The sequence below is a fragment of the Prionailurus viverrinus genome, chromosome C1 (genome assembly GCF_022837055.1).
Source record: "Prionailurus viverrinus isolate Anna chromosome C1, UM_Priviv_1.0, whole genome shotgun sequence".
Lineage (NCBI taxonomy): Eukaryota > Metazoa > Chordata > Mammalia > Carnivora > Felidae > Prionailurus > Prionailurus viverrinus.
Genome location: NC_062568.1, coordinates 135,822,344 through 135,845,872, shown reverse-complemented (window position 1 = coordinate 135,845,872; position 23,529 = coordinate 135,822,344). Strand labels below are relative to the sequence as shown.

Sequence of the window (23,529 nt, the reverse complement as noted above, 5' to 3'; positions counted from 1 at the left end):
TACATCATAACTACAATCTATAAAGCTATCTCTCAGATTAGAAAGGAAAATTTTCCCCAAATGCATTCAATACCACAAGTCTCCATTTATAACTAATATGTCTTCATTTTAAATTAGCTTATCTGTTCCCAAAAGTGTGTTTTATAAGGAAAAGGAACACTCTTTAATATTACTCATGGAAATGTTAATTTGTGGAGGGTAATGGACATTATGTATCTCAAAGAAGTATTTAAAACATACATACCCTCTGATCTAGGAATTCTGTTTTTAATAATTTGTCATAAGGAAGTAAAAATGTGTGTTACAACTTACTTTAAGCAGATTCAAGGAAATAATAGGGAACACATGCCCAACAATAGAACATTGGTTAAATAAATTTAAGATTGTTTATATGATGCACAGCCACTAAAATTATATATTAAAAAAGGGCACATTTAAAAATCAGGTCAACATAACAATGTGTACATATATTTCCAATTTTGGAAACTAAATAAGGAAAACAGGAGAGAAAAAGACAAGAAAGTTAGAGGATCAATCGTGGGGCCCCAACATCTCACTAATAGAATGAGAAAGGAAACTATTACAGAGATAAGTAAAATGTTTCCAAATCTAAAGGATAAATAAATAAATCTCCCTATTGAAAGGATCCAGTAAGAGTCCAACACAATGAATGAAAAAAGCCCCCATAAGGGGACAGCTTTATGTGAGAACCCAAAGATACTGGGGGACATTGGGCAGGCTCTACCATATTGCCCAAACTATCAATCACATAGAATAAAAACATTTTCAGGCTAGCAACATCACAATATTTAACTCCATGCACCTTCCTTGGGAGATAATTGGAGGATGTAGGATAATTTATCTACAATTTGGGACTGATGATGAAGATGAGAAAAATTCCATCACTCAGTAGCTATATAATCTTAGGTAAGTGGCTTAGACTTTTTGTGCATCAATTTCCTCATCTGAAAAGTGAATTACACTATTGTGAGGATTAAATGACTTAACATACAAAAAGTACTTGGGTAAATGCCATGCAGCACCCTGGTTTAGATCCTGGAATAGAGAAAAATGACATTTGTAGGAAACAGGTGGCATCTAAAAGTCTATAGTTTAGTTAAAACTAACATACCATTGGGTGGCTCAGTCAGTTAAGGGACTGACTCTTGATCTTGGCTCAGGTCATGATCTCACCATTTGTGAGTTCCAGCCCTGCATCAGGCTTTGTGTTGACAGCCCAGAGTGTGACTGAGTCTCTCTCTCTCTTTCTCCATCTGCCCCTCCTCTGCTCTCTCTCTTTCAAATAAATAGCATTAAAAAAAACCTATCATACCATTAATAATTTCTTATTTTGACAAATGTTCTCTATTTATGTTAGACATTAGGTGAACCTGGGTGAAGTTTATAGGGGAACTCTACTGTCTTTGCAAAATTTTTCTATAAATTAAAAATTATTCCAAAATAAAGGTTTATATTAAAAAAGTACTTCACCCCTACCTCATACCATATACAAAATGGATCATCAATCTAATTTTAAGAGCTAAACTCTCAAAATCCTAGAACAAAATATAGGGACCTTAAATTAGGCAATAGTTTCTTAGATATGACACCAAAAGTAAAAGCAACCAGAGGAAACATAGACAAAATGGATTTCATTAATATTAAACACTTTTGTGCTTCAAAGGACACCATTTGGAAAGTGAAAAGACACCTCACAGAATAGGAGACAATATTTGCAAATCATACATGATAAGGGACTCATATGCAGAATAAAGAATCTTACAATTCAAGGGGCATCTGAGGGGCTCAGCTGGTTAAGTGTCCAACTTTGGCCCAGGTCATGATCTCACAGTCTGTGAGTCCCATGTTGGGCTCTTGTGCTGACAGCTCAGAGCCTGGAGCCTGCTTCAGATTCTGTGTCTCCCTCTCTCTCTGCCCCTCCCCACTTACACTCTGTCTCTCTCTCAAAAATAAACATTAAAAAAAATTAGAAAAGAATCTTACAACTCAACAACAACAACAAACCCAACCCAATTAAAATGCATAAGGGATACAGACTTCAAGCTATACTACAAAGCTGTAACCATCAAGACAGTATGGTACCGACACAAGAACAGACACTCAGATCAATGGAACAGAATAGAGAACCCAGAAATGGACCCACAAACATATGGCCAACTAATCTTTGACAAAGCAGGAAACAATATCCAATGGAATAAAGAGTCTCTTCAGCAAGTGGTGATGGGAAAACAGAACAGCAACATGCAGAAGAATGAACCTGGACCACTTTCTTACACCATTCACAAAAATAAACTCAAAATGGATAAAATACCTAAATGTAAGACAGGAAGCCATCAAAATCCTCAAGAATAAAGCAGGCAAAAACTTGTTTGATCTTGGCCACAGCAACTTCTTACTCAACACGTCTCTGGAGGCAAGGGAAACAAAAGCAAAAATGAACTACTTGGACCTCATCAAAATAAAAAGCTTCTGCACAGCAAAGGAAATGATCAGCAAAACTAAAAGGCAACTGACAGAATGGGAGAAGATATTTGCAAATGACATATCAGATAAAGGGTTAGTATCCAAAATATATAAAGAACTTATCAAACACAACACCCAAAACACAAAGAATCCAGTGAAGAAATGGGCAAAAGACATGAATAGACACTTCTCCAAAGAAGACATCCAGATGGCCGACACATGAAAAAATGCTCAACATCACTCATCATCAGGGAAATACAAATAAAAACCACAATGAGATACCACCTTACACCTGTCAGAATGGCTAACATGAACAACTCAGGCAACAACAGATGTTGGCGAGGATGTGGAGAAAGAGGATCTCTTTTGCATTGTTGGTGGCAATGCAAGCTGGTGCAGCCACTCTGGAAAACAGTCTGGAGGTTCCTCAAAAAACCAAAAATAGAACTACCCTACGACCTACCAATTGCACTACTAGGCATTTATCCAAGGGATACAGGTGTGCTGTCTTGAAGGGACACATGCACCCCCATGTTTATAGCAGCACTATTAACAATAGCCAAAGTATGGAAAGAGCCCAAATGTCCATCAATGGATGAATGGATAAAGAATATATATATATATATATATATATATATATATATATATATTGGAGTATTATATACACATACACACAATGGAGTATTACTCAGCAATTACAAAGAATGAAATCTTGCCATTTGCAACTACGTGGATGGAACTGGAGGGTATTATGCTAATTGAAATTAGAGAAAGACAAAAATGATATGACTTCACTCATATGAGGACTTTAAGAGACAAAACAGATGAACATAAGGGAAGGGAAACAAAAATAATAGAAAAACAGGGAGGGGGACAAAACAGAAGAGACTCACAAATATGGAGAACAAACTGAGGGTTGCTGGAGGGGTTGTGGGAGGGGGGATGGGCTAAATGGGTAAGGAGCACTAAGGAATCTACTCCTGAAATCATTGTTGCACTATATGCTAACTATGCTAACTAAACTTTGGATGTAAGTTTTAAAAAATAAAAAATAAAATTTAAAAAATGCATAAGGGATTTATTTATTTCTAATTTTTATTTATTCTTGAGAGAGAGAAAGTGCTGGCGCACATGTGAGAGCATGGGGTGGGGCAGAGAGAGAGGGAGAGAGAGAGAATCCCAAGCAGGCTCTGCGCTGACAGCACTATGCGGGGCTTGAACTCACGAGCTGTGAGATCAGGACCTGAGTTGAAATAAAGAGTCGGATACTTAACTGACTGAGCCACCCATGCACCCCAATGCATAAGAGATTTAAATAGACATTTCCAAAAAAGATATACAAGGGGTCATTTAGCATATGAAAAGATGCCCAACATCATTAGTCATTAGGGAAATGAAAATCAAAACCACAATAAGATGCTATTTCACACCTACCTGGATGCCTAAAATAAAAAGGACAATAAGTATTGAAGGAATAGAGAAATTAGAACTCTCATAAATTGTTCATGGAATTGTAAAATACTGCAGACACTTAAAACAATTTGGTAATTCCTCAAAATGTTACCAAAAAACAGAGTTACCATACGACCCAGAAATTGCACTTTTAAGCATACATCCAAGAGAATTGAAAAACCTATATCCACACAGAAATGTGTACAAAAATGTTCACAGTGGCATCATTCATGATAGCAAAGAACTAGTAACAGTACAAATGTTTTTCAAGTGACGAATGGATAAACAAATGTGGTGTACCCATACACTGGACTATTATTTGGGGGAAAAAAGGGAATGAGCTACTAATACATGCTACAATATGAACGAGTCTCAAAAACATGCTAAGTGAATCACACACAAAAGGTTATATATTGTATAATTCCGTCTATGTGAAATGTCTCAAATAGACAAATCTATAGAAACAAAGTAGACTAGTAACTGCCTACTAATAGTGGGGACTGAGGGAAGGAGAGAATAGAGAGTGACCACTAATGAGTGTGGGGTTTCTTTTTGGGGGTGATGAAAATATTCTGAAATTGATGTGAATATTCTGAAATTCGTAAGCCACTGTCATTAGTGATGATGGTTGAATAACTCTGTGAGTATACTAAAAATCGTGTAATTGTATACTCCAGAAGGCCAATTTTTGGGGTGTGTGAATTATATCATAATAAAGTCATTATTTAAAAAATGTATTTAGGGGGCGCCTGGGTGGCTCAGTCGGTTAAGCGGCTGACTTTGGCCCAGGTCATGATCTCGCAGTCCGTGAGTTCGAGCCCCGCGTCGGGCTCTGGGCTGACAGCTCGGAGCCTGGAGCCTTTTTCAGATTCTGTGTCTCCCTCTCTCTGACCCTCCCCCGTTCATGCTCTGTCTCTCTCTGTCTCAAAAATAAATAAACATTTAAAAAAATGTATTTAGAATAGTTAACATAGTAAGTACCATGTTTCCAAATATTCACTTCTCTCTGGGGGAGTCTGAATCATGTGACTTACCTTAGCTAATGAAATATGGCTGGAAGTGATATAGATCACTTCCTAGCCAAAGTTTGGGGAACCATATCACTCATGGGGAACTCATATCACTCTTCCCTTTGCCATAACAATCAGCAATGTTCAAAATAGAAGTGGCTTCACCAGCCTGGGTCCTAGAGTGAAAACAATGTAGAGCAGAGCAGCGGGCAATTTTTGACGGACACGTAGCATGAGTGAGAAAAGATGTTGTAAGCCATTTTAGGGTATGTGATTTTAGGGCGTGTGGTAACAACAATAATGACAACAAAAAGAACAAGGACAACAACTAATATTATTACCCACCACTGGCAGAAATTAGGAAATAGAGACTGTCAGGCCAGCACCTCAAATCAGTAACTATTTTCTGAGTGGCCTGTATTGATTGGTTCCGGGGATTCAGAGAGAGATGCCATGCACAATTTCTCATTTAGCTAACATCGATTGAGCACTTACTGAATTACTATGTGCCCAGCCCTTTTGGGCTTTGGCACATGTGTTGTCTCCAGTCTCACCAAAGAGCAGTTTGGTGATGAACAAGAAGCTTCTCCAATTTTGACCCACAAATAGACAATTCTATTTTAGAGAAATTAGTGAAGCAAATGAAAGGCTGTGGGATCCGTTTAAAATAGCCACAGAGTATCAAGGGCTGTGAGCCAGACCAAACAGCACGCCTTCCCACACGCCCCACTTGGGCCTGTGATTACTCAAATCCCAGCATTGGCCCAGGCTGCTGCCCGCCGGGAACACCCCTCCAAAGAGCACAACTGGAAGGTAGTTTGCCAGGAAAGGGCAGAGCTAGACTGTATCTGGGGGGAGATGCATGACATTTTTCTTCATATTTATAAATTTTTGTTTAACATCATGACTCCCTACTGTTTGGTTTTCCACCTCCTCACCTGGCAGTTTGCTTTTGCAGCACTGGCGGGAGCTCAGTCAGGCTGAGGAGGCAGGGGAGAGATATGGCTCAGAGACTCCTTTAGGCTGAGCAGCCTAAGCCTGACCAGAAGCTTATCTGGTAGTAAGGAGGCTGCAGAGATGAACATTTATTAATGCACCAAGAGTTTTAAACTCTGTAAATGGAGCATAGTTGGTACAGTCCTGTGCTCTGGTGAAGGAACAGGGCAGAAGCTGGACCTTGAAGCATATAAAACAGATGTGACAATGCAGGACAGTGGGGTATATACATGCGGTCCCTTCTACTCATGGTGAAGAGTCAGCCTCATGGAGGCTAGGCAGAGTATCTTGAAGGGAGATATACAGCAAACACCAAGAGGGGCACGTAGTCCAGTCCTGGAGTGGGAGGGGCAGAGACCAGAAAAGCCTCTGCCGGAAGAGGAAGAAGAGTCCTTGGCTGGGTAGGAGACACCAGGCTCAAGGCACGGTGACTTGACTGTTTGTTCTGCTCCCATCTGCTGTGAAGGGCTGTGTGCAGTGGCTGCTGTCCCACCCCCTGAAGCAGAGGCAGGGAACAGTTAGGGGCTCCCAGGTGCATCTCAACTGCCACAGCATCTCTCGGCCTTGGAGTCTCTCATGTGTACAGTATGCATTTCCTTTAAAAAAAAAATTAGAGAAATATCTTTAAAGCCAACTAGTTTCTTTCCACCTGGCCCCAATCTCTCCTGTTACTGAGGACAGCCTCAGAAAAGATCCCTCACAGCCTCTGAAAAAGCGGCCAGCCTGGGTGACAGATCTTACATGGACACAATAGCAGCTACCTGAGAGAGTCGACTCAGGAGGATTTAGAATGGTTCTCTGGGCCTGAGATCCCACACACTGCTTGAAGATGTTTCATTTCTAGATATCTTTGGTGAAATCTAGAGTGCAAGGAGGGCTGTGACCACACACTCAAATCAGGAGATATTAGCACCTATGTATGAGCAGGTCATTGGATAGGAGACAGTGGGGCACACTAGGCAGTTGTGACAGGGATCATAGGCCCTGCCATGGTGCAATATGGGGCTTCTGGATGGGCAGGGAGCAGGGAAGAGGTCAAAGAAGACCATTCCCCCATTCTGGACAATAACCTTTGAATTCCCACGACATCGTATATGTACACTTTTTTCTTTAATTTTTTTTTTTTAATGTTTATTTATTTTTGAGACAGAGAGAGAGCATGAACGGGGGAGGGTCAGAGAGAGACGGAGACACAGAATCTGAAACAGGCTCCAGGCTCTGAGCTGTCAGCACAGAGCCCGATGCGGGGCTCGAACTCACAGACTGCGAGATCATGACCTGAGCCAAAGTCGGTCGCCCAACTGACTGAGCCCCCAGGCGCCCCTGTATCTGTACACTTACATCTCTCATTCCACGTGTGAAGACAGGAGGTGGTCTGGTTCCTCTTTGGCCTCCTCATCAGTGCCTGCTTGATGTCTTGTGCGAAAGCAGTATTCAGTAATTAGAGGTCTCTGGGGCTAGGCTGGCTGCACTGGGATTCTGGATTTTCCCCTGGTATTTATGTTTCCAAAGATGTTTATCCCATTTTAATAATAAACAAAATGAGGTGTAATGATTTACTCAACTACTCATGCATTCATTCATTCATTCATTCAAGAAATATTTATTGTGAACCAAGGCACTATTCTGAGTAACTGGGGATAGAGATAAAATCATAATGTTTTTATTCTTGTGTGGGTAGACAAGAAAAATGAAAATGTAAAATGTATACAATGTCACATAGTTGTCAAAGCTATGGAGAAAAATAAACCTGGGAAGACACTTAAAAAGGAATGGTCAGGTAAGGCCTCCTATGTGGGTGATACCTGAGCAGAAACCAGGAGGCCGTGGGGAGCTAGCCTTGTGGGAATGCACCCAAACACCATTCCAGGAAGGGCAAGCCTCTGGATGGGAGTAAGGTGTTTAAGGAGCAGCAAGGAGGCCATAGAATTCTGCGATTTGTTCAGGTTTCTACAACACAAACTGGAGCCACAGTAGTTAGAAATCTACATCTAAAAAATTTTTCAGTAGTTTTATAACTACTCAGATTTTTTTTAAATTTCAACATTTATTTATTATTGAGAGACAGAGAGAGCATGAGCATGGGAAGGGAAGAGAGAGGGGAGACACAGAATCTGAAACAGGCTCCAGGCTCTGAGCTGTCAGCACAGAGCCCGATGTGGGGCTTGAACCCACAAACTGCGAGATCATGACCTGAGCTGAAGTCAGACGCTCAACCGAGCCACCCAGGCACCCCTATAAGTACTCAGATTTTAGGTTTTTTCCCCCTTCGATATATCTTTATTTGAACATATCTAATTATAAGCTGACTTTATTAACATGCCTAACTTTTACCATTTTAACAATTTTTAAGCGTACCATTCAGCAGCATTACATTCTGTGTTGTGCAGCCATCACTACTATCCATTTTCGTAACTTTCTCATCACCCCAAAAATGTCTGTATCTATTCAACACTAACTCCCCTTTCCCCTACACCCTTATCCCTTGTAACATCTACTTTATTTCTGTCTCTTTGGATTTGTTATTCTAGGTACTTCCCATCAGTGGAAACATATTATGTATTGGGCTTATTTTATTTAGCATGTTTTCAAGGTTCATCCATATAGTACATCCATGTAATACTCCATTATAGTATTAGAATTTCATTTTATACTTAAGTAATATTCCATTGTATGTATGCTGCATTTTATTTACTTTCATCTGTTTATAATGGTTATGAGTGTAGAGCCTACTTAAGATTTTTTCTCTCCCTCTGCCCCTCTTCCTAGCTCAAACACTCTCAAAATAATAATAATAATAAAAATAATAATGGTCATGTTGTTTCTACCTTTTGGCTATTGTGGATAATACTGTTATGAACACACTGGTGTACAAATCTGTTTGAATCTCTATTTATTTACATTTATTTATTTTTGAGAAACAGTGAGACAAAGCATGAGTGGGGGAGGGGCAGAGAGAGAGGAGACACAGAATCTGAGGCAGGCTCCAGGCTCTGAGCAAGCGGTCAGCACAGAGCCTGATGCGGGGCTCAAACCCACAAACTGTGAGATCATGACCTGAGCCTAAGTCAGACGTTCAACCGACTGAGCCACCCAGGCGCCCCATGAATCTCTTTAGTATATACCTAGAAGTGGAATTGCTGAATCATATGGTAATTCTGTTCAACTTTTCTGAGGAACTGCCAGAACTTTTCACAATGGCTGCACCACTTTACATTCCCAACAATGTATGAGTTCCAATTTTTCCATATCCTTGCCAACACTTTCTTTTCAATTGCCATCCTAGTAAGTGTGAACTGGCACCTTATGGCTCAGGTGTTACTTTTCATACTGACTACTACAAAGAGTCAAAATTTGCAATCTATCTTCAATAAATGTATATATTTTTAGTTTGGGTTCTACTGGTTGTTTTTTGACCCACTTCTAAATTTATACCACAGATCGTCAACCAGCGGTGATTTCCATTCTCACTCCTCCTTACAGGGCACATCGGCAACAACTGGAGACCTTTTGGGTTGTCACAACTGAAGGAGGGGTGGTTACTGGAAATCTAGTGGGTATAAGCCAAGGATGCTACTAGACATCCCTATGATGTACAGGACAGCTTCCTGCCACAATTTGGCCTCAAAAGTCAATAGTGTCAAGGTGGACAGACTGGATTATGACTATCTTGTCATATATCATATACCTTTATAAAGTGTCTTAGGGGCGCCTGGGTGGCGCAGTCGGTTAAGCGTCCAACTTCAGCCAGGTCACGATCTCGCGGTCCGTGAGTTCGAGCCCCGCGTCAGGCTCTGGGCTGATGGCTCGGAGCCTGGAGCCTGTTTCCGATTCTGTGTCTCCCTCTCTCTCTGCCCCTCCCCCGTTCATGCTCTGTCTCTCTCTGTCCCAAAAATAAATAAACGTTGAAAAAAAAATTTTTTTTTAAAAAGTGTCTTAAACCCTTTAGGAATAAAGCAGAATATATAGTGAACTGCTTCTGAACTAAATGGTATTAACATTGTGATAAAGATGCAGAAAGCATAACTTTCTTTTCACAATAGCACATTCAAATTAGATATCTGAATATATTTATTAACTTAGTTGCTAATCAATCACCTAAAATGCAATGTGAGATGAAAATATCACTATTAATATTTTCAAACACCATGTTTCTTGAAGAAAGTAACAAATCTAGGTATGTTACCTTTCACTAAATTGAAAAATGTCATGTACCAGGCTCTGGGTTTGGCACTAATTATACATGGGTGGGCCAGGCAGATATGGTCCCTCTACGCACGGAACACAAACCTCATTAGTGAATATGTGATATTAAGCCACGCATTTTTTAACAGTGTTTTCATGCCTCTCCCCTTTTAGGTTGAATCGTTTAAGGAAACAGAAATTCTTATAAAATGAAAAACTTTAATAATTGTTTAAAGCAAAGGCACAAGTAAACATTTCAGGTTATCATACAATGTTATAATAAGAAATTCCAACAGTAAAATGAAAAACATTACAATTGTGCATCTCTATAGTATATCTAATGCATTATTCTATCATCTTTTCTTTGGAGTGACAAGAAAGGATAGGTACGGTACACATCAATGAAAATGTGATGTAAAAAGTTGGATATAAATAGCATCCACTCCACTTTTAACCAGGAATTTTAATTTCAGGAAAATGAATTCAATTAAAATTAATTAGTTTAAAAAACTGTTTTGTTAATGATAGAGCAGCAATAACTTTCAGGCTAAAGTACACTTTTAATAAAGTAAATCAACGATTTCATAAACCATTAGCTGTTGACGTCTGGTACTACGCAATAATCAAGCTGGCCACGAAAGGGCTTTACCAAAATACGATTCTTATACTTATTTTACTTTAAATCTGAAAATTTTAATGTATTATGTAAAAGATAAAGGAGAATATGGAACCAATTCATTTATGATGTTAGAAATAAAATACTTTAAAAGGCCTAGACTTTGTTTTCAAAGGCACTATCTGGAGAGTAACAAGCTGCAAGCTCTGAGCTAAGACAAAGTTGGTTTTTTTTCTTCCAAACTAGCCTGCCAGTTAATTGAGACTTGATGTCTCAATTAATCATCAAACACTGAGTATGTAATATCCATTAGGGAAGAAATTGTGCAATGTTTTATCTTTGACTGCTTTTTTCAGGAAGAAAAATTTACCAATGATTTTTAAAAGGCTGTTGAAATATTTGCTTGATCTAAAAGTTCTGTTTCATCACCTCAATGCAATTTCCACTTTATTCAGATCACCTGTAGCCTCTACCTTTAGCGTTTCAACCTAGATAGCAATGACATGAAGGTAGCTATCCTGAGAGAGTACTTTTTTGTGTGAGTTTGTTATTTTATTCACTTTTTCCTCCCTGAATATTCTTCAACTCTAGCTGTTTAACTGAGTAACATTTAAATGACACAAAGTACCAGAGACTAAATAAAATCTATCAAGAGAACATTTTCCAATACCTCAGAAGTCTTAATTTGAATGTCAAATTAGGGCATAGTAACCTATTGCATCCAAAAAACCAGGAAGATTTTAAACCTTTCTAAGGAGTATTTGAATCAAAGCTCTTGCATGAGACGATTGTTGTTTCTATTATTTCACTGTCCAAATTATAAGAATATCAATGGATTAAGGTTTATTTACCATGATTCTTTTAAAACCTAATTCCTAACCAGAAAACAGTACTTAGAAAATGCTCTGAGAATATCTTTCAAATTTACCACAATTCTAGAAAGAGGTCCTTAAAGTCAAATTAAAACATTGACTCATTGAGGCATACCCTAAAGGTCAATACGCATGCTTGAAAGAACAGTGCTGGGATTCTGGAATTCTTCCCTGTCTTTCTCCATTTCCAAAGGTACAGACATCCTTCCAAAATTTTCGGTGGCATCAAAGACTTCATGATATAAAACAGCTGGAACATTTTCCATTTTGAATAGTTATGAGTTTAAGAATCACTAGGACATTTTAGGCTTCCAAGCCATTAGTTCAACAGCAAAAGCAAATAGTTCAATCTTCTACTAAGACAAACTTAAGAATTAACCTACATTTTACAGTATCTAAACCAAGGGTCCACAGACTTTTTCTCTAAAGCGCCAGATAGTAGTTATTTTAGGCTGTTTGTGCCATACAGTCTCTGTTGAAACTACCCAAGTCTGCCATGGTAGCACAAAAGCAGCCATAGACTATATGTAAATGGATAAGCATGGAGGTAAGGTCCAAAAAATTTTATGTATTGACACAATTTCATATGATTTTCATGTGACACAACGTTATTGTGTTTTTGATTTTTCTCCCCAAGTATTTAAAAATTAAAAACCACTCTTATTTTTGTGGGTCATGTAAAAACAGCAAGCTGGCTCAAATAGGCTCATGGGCTGTAGCTGCTGACCCTTGGTCTAGATCATTTAGATTTCTTAATGTGGGGGTCAAAGCAATCATGTAGCCATGACTCATCTCATTTTACCTGGGCATCAAGAGCCTCTAGGCTAACAGTACTGAACCCCAAAAGAGAATCCCAAAAGCACCGGTCAGATGATTCTAGTTAACAGTATCTACACTCATAAGCTGTGTAGAGTTTATGAGTGTTGATACTAATATCTATACATAGATATAGATCTATATATATTCAGGAAACATTTCAATCACATTGTCAGAAAAGTAGAGAATTGAGAAATCCATTAGCTGAGGCTTTTCAGCTTGGTGTCAGACATATCGATTAACACTTAGCTCTGCTACTTACTAATTTGTGACCACAAGTAAATTAATCACTAGAATTTAACCTGGTGATATGGACAAAACAGGCATATTTTCAAGCTTGTTTCTCAAGCCTACAAAAGGCTTGCTGGAAAAGCCTACTCCATGATATACCATAAGGCTTAACTCCTAGTTTTAGGTACAAAACTATTTTGTCTTTTCTATTCCATTCTGTCATATAAAATTTTTTCCTGCATGCAACATATTGTGCAAAGTTGCATCTCCGTATATACAGAATTCTACTTTCCTCTTATCCTTGAAGGCCATTTTTTTCATAGGCTGCTGAAGAAAATGAGAGTGGAAAGCATCCAATCAACACATTCTTGTTATCTTTACACAATCTAAGTGTAATATGGTATTCCACCAATCTATCAATGACAGGCATTCAGATTTCTAGGAAAAAAGTCTAGACGATAAAAATGAAGAACTGGTAGGAAAGAATTCTTATGGCTTCATCTATGGATTAGTAACAAGAGAATCTGAAGATAATGCTTGTAGATTATTTGCAGATATAATTTTTGTGTATCTTGGACATCAGTCCATTGCTTAAATTATATTAAGTAGATATCAGCACTAAGTAATATGTGCTATAACCTCTTTAATCATGAAAAATTTATTAGTTATATACACATGAAGTAAAATATGTCACCAATAGTGTTTTTGAAGCAAGCATTAGTTAACTTATGAATCTGCTAGTGTTGAATACTAAGCAAAATACTAAAGCTATTAAAATATTAGTGTTTGGTTTCATTTTCAATTTTCTTTTAACCTATTATTTACAGAAGTCCTGTTAGAATGCTGAAGGCAGTCATTTTGCAACACATACATTCTCCATATAAAATGATGTTCAGTGCTGGGTGATACAGATTTATAAATATGGACAACACAATTTATTTGTAGTTAACCTACTACTCTGACCAGTAGGCAACGCATGGAAGCATCATATGCACATAAAAGTTAGAAATTAAAACAAAACTTAAAACTCTCAAAGATGACCATAATTTTGTGTTTGTAAAATTATATGGAAAAAAAGCCTTTGTGGTTGGGAGCTTTCAGTGGCCCACTACTAAAACAGTAACTTTAACTGGAAAAAAAATTCCCCCAACACAAAAACACAAGATAAATTATATGTATATCTTGGTCAAATGTTTACAGACAGCTGCTATGAAAACAAATTGATAAACATAATAATTTGTTGAATGAGCGTGAAATATTGCACAAAAGCAGTTTTGTCTGAAGAAAATCCAATTTTCCATTGTTCTGAACTTGAAAATGCTTCCCACATATAGACATAATTGAATTTTCTAAATAAGAAACATCAATATTCAGTAATACTGTTAGAATCTTATTTTTCCCATTAACCATATTCCAGTCTACTTTATGGCAATGGTAAGTCAGTGGTGAAGATTTGGCAAAGATAAAAAGGCAGACTGTAAAATATATATATATATATATATATATATATATATATATATATATGTGTGTGTATATATATATATATATATATATATATATATGTATGTATATACGTATGTACATATGAAACAGATATGTTCCCAAAACCCTTAATCATATGATAACCGGTCCCTTAAAAAACCCCACAGTCTAGTTCACAGTGATGGTCAGACAGTGGTTGAGTACGACTCTTTTCTTGGGGACTGCTCCTTTCGAGCCACTTGGTTGCTGTCTCTGGTCTCCAGCACACTGTCTTCTGTTTCGCTTTCACTACCATCTGCCACAGCGGGGTCCAAAGATGTTGGGCCAGATTTTCTGTGCAAAGGAAAACCAACACCACTCTCCTGTAAAGAATTATCTATAAAATCTTCATCAGAGGAATGGAATGATTCATCATCTCCTATTAAATGGTTGACAATGTGGATTCCATCAAAAGGAGGCTGGCCTGAGAAGACCCTCTGTCCTTTTAGGCACCTGAGCTGTCAAAACAAAATCCAAGTTAATATTCTCAACTGGAGGAAACACAAACACCAAGAAAGCAAATGTTTCATGTTTAAAAGATAAGATGCCTTGATTTCTTTTCCATTTATATATAAAATAGTTACTACTGATTTTTGAGTGCCTCCTATATGTTATGTAATGGGCATATAACTTATTTTAATTGAATGATCACAACAGTCCTATGTGGTAGATTTCATCATCCCCATTTAGAGATTAGGAAATGTAAACTCAGGTAGAATAACTTGCTGAGGACATATTTCAACAACTAACACAACATGGACAATCTTGTTACTGTCCCTGGATTATTTTGAGGTAAATCCCAGACATTCTGTCAGTTTACCTGTAAATATTTTAGCATGCATCTCTAGAAGATATGGACTTAAAGACCATACTCTGAACTATCATACACACTGACTTTTGAGAGCGTGACTCCATAATTCTGTTACAAAAGATGAAAATGTGCTATGAGTCTCCATCCTATTATAATATCCCAACGACAACCAAAGACTCACTCAGGGCAGGAATGCTTCGTCCCACTAGTTAGATTTCTCTCTGCATGGGAGGAATGCCAGTAATATATCATTTTGCCTTCTCTCCCCTACTCCTCCTTAGGGAGAAGGAGCAACTTCTCTCATGAGGCAAGAGGGGAGAAGAATGACATGTATTGCTCACCTATTTCTCTTCTCTTTCCACCTTCAGATCCAACTTTTGGCTATGCCAGGAGTTCACACAGCCAGACCTTCACATGGGAAGGGCTGTGGATGTTATATGCTACCTGTTACTGGGTGGGAAAGTCTAATTCTAGAGCTCAGCAATGAAAAACCCATTGTTGTCATACTTCTAAACCACATTTTCCAAAACCAGCTTTATCAGGATTAGAAGTGATTTCTTTGTATTATCTCCCACTTCTTTGCCTAAGTTCTCACAAATTCCCAAATCCACAACCATGGATCCTACCATTTCTACTACCATATAATTGAGACATCAGCCCTGTTCTCAAAAGCTGAGGTTTTAAATATGAAATTTAATGCTGATATTGTCAGTTGTTTTATTTCTCCCATACACCATGCATTTTCTCCTACAGTAGAGCAGAAGAGTTAAAAACAAAAACATTAAGAGAAAAAAACTATCAAAATCTACCTTGACTTGCAAGAATTTTTGCTGAAATACATCCCATGCCTTCTACCCTTACCATTACTATCAACCTTCAACTTTGTTTCTCAGGGACAATTTCCTGGTCACTCACTATCTTTCAAATCTTAAGATAAAGCCTATGTGAAATATTCAGGAAATGTTACATATACTTTCAAAACTAACGGTTCTGAGAGTAAAGAGATTACAGCCTTGCCATAACACCTCCCAGCTTCCCCGACAGACTTCCAGGAAGAAGTGAAGAAACCTCAGCACTTCCCTGCTGGTGTGGGAACAATGGGAAACAAGAGGGATGCTGAGACTCAGTACAGCAATGTCTGCCTCAGGCAAACCTTCAACCACAAAGGAAGTCCTATGCCCTAAGTCAAGAGAACGAAATTACAGTGAGGTACAGTGTAATTTAAGTAATACCTTTTCCCCTGACAGAGCAGAAAGTTTTTAGGGAAACTAAAAGTTTTAAGTTTTTAGGGAAAGGGCACAGAACACCACAAAGACCTCCCCTTAATTGTGATACCCACTGCATTACTACAACTGCCACATTCTGATGCAATATCCTATCACCATATTGCAACACATGATTTATAGCTCCAAGTGTTAAATTATGTCAGTTAATCTCTTCCTTTCTTTTTTCCCAGACCCTTTTGAAGAAATAATATGGAACATGTGTCTTCCTTTTCCCTGGCTGTTACAAAAGGAGTGTGGCAGAGGAACCGCAACTTCCCAATTGTTTGGAAAGCTGTAGCTCTAACAAAATTTATTGCATTTAAAAAACTACAGACTCATATCAGATGTAATAAGTGACCTCAAGCATTATATAAAACTAACTCCAGGTTGAAGGGTTATTTCCTCAATGTCAAGGGGATGCAATTAAAGCTTCTATACTTGAGAACTGCTAATAAAGAGTAGCAACAGCATAAAGGAATTTTGGAGAGAAGAAAAAGGTGAAGGTAAGGGACTGTCTGGTAAAACTGAAGCTATCCCTTAGTTATATCCTGGACCTAGGAGTGTGCACACTGGTTCTGAGAGGGACAAGGCCTGTATAGGCCCTGAAAGTGGACATTTAGGCAAGGAATTCCAGGGTACTGAGAACCCATAATGCACTCTATAAGGGCCTGAACTTCAGGTCAGGATGTCCTGGGGGAATCCTCATCCCATGAAGAGAGGTTTGGCTGGAGGAAGGCCAGAGCTGGGCCTTCTAAAGTGTAAAATCTTGGGTGTCTGGATCTAAGAGCTGTACTGCTGATCCTTATCACAAGACTTTCAGAGCTAATTATATTTAAACAACAAAAACCAGACTATTAATCTTTTCAACCCCACTCCCCCCAAAAAACTTCCATGGATATTATTATTATTGGTATAAAATTAGATTAGCAAAGCTCAATATACAGTCCACTGATCATCTGCATCAGGATAACCAAGGGTGATTATTAAAAATGCAGAATCTCTCCCCAGATCTAAGGAATCAAAATTCTGAGAATGAAACATTTTTTACAAACATCTCAGAAGATCTTGATACCTCAGTTTGAGAATCACTGTGGTAGATCTTCTGCTCAAACCAAATGGGCCTGAGTGAGAAAGGAGATGATTTACCTGAAATGGAACTCTTAATTATTCACAATAAAAGACCTTCTAAACCATGAACAACTGCCTATGTGGGTGTGGTATATAGAAATGGACACCATCTTTCAGTAGTACAACCAAGCTGTTCTGAGCCAACTCCACTATGTGGTGGTTGAAACAAGAAGCTGTCTGTTTAGTTTATGTGCTGACAAAGTGAGCACAAAGAGCAGTTCACTTAAATGCCTTCTCCTGAAACTTTCTCCTGCTATAGGGTAAGGTTTGGCAGCGTATATGTTCAAAAGACCAGAGTAATTCTGATGCACATCCCAGAGTAAGAACCACTACCTGATAGGCAGTGTTTTGCTTGGTTGGCTTTGCTTGCTCTTTTGGGTCAGTTATGGGATGAGGAATCTGACAAAAGCTAGGGACTCACTCTCTGTCTTGAAAAGTACACATACGTACTTTAGCATACCCTTCTGTGGCCCCTTGTCTTTTCTAATTTTTGGTTAAAGACTGTTGGAACATCATTATAAAACAACAACAAAACGTAACTTTATGAAATGCCAGTAACACACTCATATTGTGAAAAATATTTAAAAAGTATTATTTTTCAAGGTGAAATTAGAAATAGGTTTCAAAGTCACTGAATGTGAACGGAAGTACTTTTGAGATTCACCAAGGAAATAGAAGCACCAGGAATCTTTGGAATTTTAAGCAAAGGGACTCTTCTCTGGTGATCTTAGGATTTCCCCCAGAGAAGGCTCTCAGCTAGATCACAGTCAATGAACCCTACCCAGGCATTCAGGACTTCCTGCCAGCTTAAGTTCTCCAGGCCTAGAATTTGAGCAGGGAGTCAAATGTTAACAGGCATTTGGGGGGTGGGTGGGAGGGGAAGCATCTAAGAGATGCTGGGGGTAGGGGGAGTGGCAACTAGGAGGAAATAGACTATCTGGGGAAAAGAAAACTCTTTAAAAATCATTTATTTCCTCTGAAGAAACTGCTTCCATGTAAAACAACAACAACAACAAAAACAAAAAACAAAAAACAAAAAACAACCTCAGGATAGGCTAAAAAAAAGAGGTTTCAGACATGTATTTCTCTGACCTGAAAGACATGAGCTTTGAGATTAAAAAAGCCTGTCAAGTATCCATCACAGTGGATAAAAGTACACTTATACCATGGTACCTCACAATGAGATTTCAGGACACCGGGAACAAAGAAAAGATAAAGCATCCAGCCAAAAACAAAAACATTTTTTAATATAAAAGATTAAGAATCACAATGATATTAATTTCTCAACTGTAAAGACAGTAGAGCAGGTTCTTTATAATTCTAAGAAAAAATTTCCAGTACGTATTTTACAAAATTGTAATTATCTTAAAAAATGTCTTAAATACTGGGAATAAGTTAGTGGACTCCTGTGTTGTCTTGTCATCACCTAGCTATTTGGAAGCAAATGAAAAAGGATTTTTATTTTTATATATTTTTTTCTTAATAAATATCACATTTATTTTCAATAGTTTTTATTCTGCTACCAGGAATATTTGAGCATGCCTACTATATATAGCCTTGGCCAGCATGACCATTACACATTTTCCTCCATTATAAGAGGCACTATTATTGTCATTGTATTTCTTTGACTACTGCTGGGATGGTTGAGATTCTCTTCTGTTTTCTTTTTATTCCAGTATAGTTAACATACACTGTTATGTTAGTTTAAGGTGTTAATATAGCGATTCAGCAATTCCATACATCACTCAGGGCTCATCACAATAAGCCCTTAATCTCCATTCTTCCATCCCCATCACCTCTTTTACCCATCCCCTAACCCACCTCTCCTCTGCTAACTATCAGTTTGGTCTGTATAGTTAAGAGTCTCTTTCTTGGTTTCTCTCTCTCTAGAAAAAGGATTTTTAAATAACTTTGGCCTACTGAACTAGAAGATGTTTTAGAAAAATATAATACATAATCTAATTCTGTCCTTCAGATTACTTTATTCTTACACATGAGTACATAAAATAACAAGTTTACTGTGTAATAAAATGTTTCCTTCTAATGAATGCCTTCTAATTTCTATAACATTTAAAAATAACTTGGGATTTTAGGCATTAAGTAGATTTGCCATTTGCCAAATATCAGCTAAAAGAACCAAAACCTACCACAAAGATGATGTGACAGACTATTCAACTCGGTGAGTCACTCTGGAGTCCTTTGACTTCCTAATTCTTTAGACCAACAATTTATAAATTGTGTTAATGTATAAGAACCACTTGGGAATATTATATTAAAAATGTGTAGATACTTGGGCCCTCTTCTCAGACACCTGGATTCAGCAGGTGGGGCTCTGGAATCTGTATTTTAAACAAGTACCTCAGATAATTCTGAATAGGATGATCCATAGATCACATTTTGAGAGACACTGGTCTAAATGGATCATACTTAGGGATGTACTATATTAGAATCATGTTAAGAAAATCTGGTATGGATAAATAAATTTGAACTTAAGATGTTCTTATTAATTTATCACTGCCATCATCACAATGACCACTGTTGAATTTTAAAAATATGATGGCCTGATCTGGACACACAAACAAGTAGGGGGAAAAAAAAACAAAAATACAAAGAACTACGAGGGTAGTAAATATTTTAAGATATGACACTTCACCATCTAGTTTCAAATCTGGTTCCCATGGGTGTTTCAGGGGATTCATCACTAAGGAACACCATCCAGTTTTAGACATCCCAACATCTCTGTCTATATTAAAGTGAGAGACCATGTGTGTTTATAAAACAGAGTCAGAACCTTCTCTTCTTTTCCTCCTATCAAATGTCAACCTTTAAGTTAAAATTTTATTCTGAGGATCAGCTTCATATCCAGGTGACAGACAATACCTTTTAAAGGATAATATGTCCAACCTTAGGAGTATAGTTCTAGCTTTACAGGCCTTGATAGAAAAAATATTTCTTAATACAACTCAACAGTCATATGAGAGAAACACACATAGGTGACTGTATCTGTAGGAGGGCGTGAGGAAGCATTTTGTTACAATAAGATATAATTTGCAATCAGTGAGGACAATGCTACAATGATAAGATACCTCTAATACACTTTGATGTTTTTTATCTAGATTAGTAATTTTAGGCTGATTTCTGCAACACAAAATTAACATTTTAAAATAAAGCTTAAATTTAAAGAATGTCTTTCTTTTTTAACAGAATCTATTTTTTTAAGTTTATTTTTATTTATTTTGAGACAGAGATAGAGAGCAAGTGAGGGAGGAGCAGAGAAAGAGGGAGACTGAATCCCAAGCAGGCTCTGCACTGTTAGCACAGAGCCTGATGTAGGGCTCAAACTCCCAAACTGTGAGATCATGACTTGAGCCTAAGTCCAGAGTCAGATGCTTAACTGACTGAGCCACCCAGGCACACCTAAAATTTAAAAAAATTCTGTTTGGAATTTCATGTATTAAAAATGATTAGGTACTACTGCCAATGTTTTCAAAAACATCCCCATGATTATCTTATCAGACCTTGGTACTACCACTGTTAGTCTACTGCTTCTTTTGGATCTAGGCTCTATCATCAGAACAGCAGAAAAGTTTTACTGTAATTGTGCTCCAGTTTTAGGCAGGTCTCGAAGTCTGTATCCAGGGAAACTCAGGAGCTTTAACACACATGCAATGAAATATACCTTTAAGAGTGGAATCCTTTCCAGGTCTTTAAGTAGGGTCCCGATTTCTCTCTGAATACCTGAGTCTGTATCAATTATTTTTTCTGGTTAGAAAGTATCACATGGTATCACACATCAGAAAAGCCCCCATTAGAGAGGTGAAGTATGTGCTCAAAGTATGGAGGCAACTGTTAAAGCAGTTTAATATTAGGCTCTTAGGGATGTGTGAAGATGGGGGATGTGACATACAGGAATCTTAAAGGCATATTGTTAAGTCAAAGAAGTCAATCTGAAAAGGCTACATTAGGGGCGCCTGGGTGGCTCAGTCGGTTAAGCGTCCGACTTCAGCTCAGGTCACGATCTCGCGGTCCATGAGTTCAAGCCCCATGTCGGGCTCTGGGCTGATGGCTCAGAGTCTGGAGCCTGCTTCCGATTCTGTGTCTCCCTCTCTCTCTGCCCCTCCCCTGTTCATGCTCTGTCTCTCTCTGTCTCAAAAATAAATAAACGTTAAAAAAAATTTAAAAAAAAAGGCTACATTAGTGTATGATTCCACCTATATGACATTTTGAAAAAGGCAAAATTATCGAGACAGTACATAGATCAGTGGCTGCCAGAAGTTCAAAGGGAGGGAAGGAATGAATAGGTAGAGAACAAAGGGTTGTTAGGCAGTGCAACTATTTTGTATGACAATGTAATGGCAGACACATATCATTAAACATTTGTAAAAACCCACAGAACGTACAGTCCAAACAGTGAACCCTAATGTAAATATGGACTTCAGGAATGTATCAATATTGGCTTATCAGTTATAACTTATATATGACACTAGCACAAGATGTTAATATCAGAGGAAACCAAGGGAACCCATTGAAGGAGAATATTCCTGCATTTTCTGGTCAATTTTTCTGTAAACCTAAGACTGTCTTCCATAATGAAGTCTATCAATTAAAAAAACTAGATGTTCTGTGATTTTTTTTGTGGCCACTATACTATAATATCTAAACTGCTTGAGAAAACTCTGAGACTATGTCTGTTCCAAGAAAATGTTTAGGCTCATGTTGTGTGTGTGTGTGTGTGGGTGTGGGTGTGTGTTTGCTTTGTTTGTTTTTAAAGATTTTATATTTAGGTAATCTCTATACCCAGTGTGGGACTTGAACTCACAACCCTGAGATCAAGATTTGCATGCCTTACCAACTGAGTCAGCCAGGCTCCCCTAGACTTTTTTTTTTTAAAGATAAAACACAGTAAAGCACATGGATTTTAAGTGTACAGGTTGATAAATTTTTACTTATGTCTATGCCCATATAACTACCACCCAGATCAAGATATAAAACATTTCCAGTACCCCAGGAGGCCCCCTTATGTCCTCTCCTCACCTGGGGATTACCTTCAAAGGTAACCACTATTCTGACATCTATCACCAAAGAATAGTTTTGCCTGTTCTCGGACCTAATATAAAGAATCATATGGTATATAATCATTTGTGTCTGGCTCCTGTTACTCAACATTATGTCTGTGAGATTCACCCATGATGGCATGGATAGCAAAGTTCATTCTTTTTCATAATATTCCATTATGTAAATATGTCACAATTTATTTATTCATCTTATGTTAATGGCCACTTGTACTGTTTCCAGCCTATTACATATAATGCTGCTATGAATATTCTTATGTTTTTTTGATGAATATAAGCACTCATTTCTCTTGAGTATATACCCAGGAGTATAATTGCTGGGTCATAGAGAATATGTGCATTAAGCTTTAGTAGATATTTCCAAACTATTTTTTAAAGTGTTGTAACATAAGCTCTTTAATTTCTGCAAGAGAACTTTGCCTTACTTTCTGCCAGGTTGGTTGTCAAAGCAAATTAATGGCCCCTTAACTGATCATATTGAATAACTTCATTATAAATTCTTAGTAGTGGTGGTACAAGTTAGTAAAAGCACTTCTGAAAATGGTTTGACAGTATTTACTAAAGTTGAACATCTATATATCCTATACCTAGAATAGCTAAAATTACAGTTTGCTTGGCACAGTCCTAGATTATACCTGCTGCCACAATGTAATTATTACTGGTATCCTATCTTCATTCTCAAAAGTGTCCTGGTTTTAACAATAAATTCTAACAGTCACCCAGCAATCCCATTCCTAAGTGTATGAACAACAGAAACAAGTATAATACAGACTTGTAATAGGGTTCATGGCAATTTTATTCATAATAATACCCAATGGAAATAACCCAAATGTTTATAAACAATAGTATGATTAAATAAATTATGGTATATTCATACAATGAGACACTATACAGCAACAAAAATGAACAAACAGATTACTGCTGCAGGGAACAACATGGATAAAGCTCACACTGTTTAGCAAAAGAAGCCAAACACAAACAAATGCATTCTGTGTGATTTCATTAGTATAAGGTTAAAAACTAGTCAGTAAGTGGGAAGAATAACAAGAAGACTTCTGAAATGCTGGCAT

The 23,529-nt window shown here is 37.7% G+C and overlaps 1 protein-coding gene across 12 annotated transcripts in view; it reads right to left on the bottom strand.

Moving 5' to 3' along the window:
- Nucleotides 1–23,529, bottom strand: part of EVI5 (ecotropic viral integration site 5) — a 259,537-nt gene that overhangs the window by 6,600 nt on the left and 229,408 nt on the right. For 11 of the 12 annotated variants that reach the window (XM_047870640.1, XM_047870636.1, XM_047870637.1 and 8 more), the window contains one exon: nucleotides 10,333–14,641. In XM_047870640.1, the coding sequence (XP_047726596.1) occupies nucleotides 14,330–14,641 (312 nt within the window). In that variant the 3' untranslated portion in view covers nucleotides 10,333–14,329. Of the gene's footprint in view, nucleotides 1–10,332; nucleotides 14,642–23,529 lie in introns of those variants that run through there. The other variant, XR_007154737.1, reaches the window with a different exon arrangement.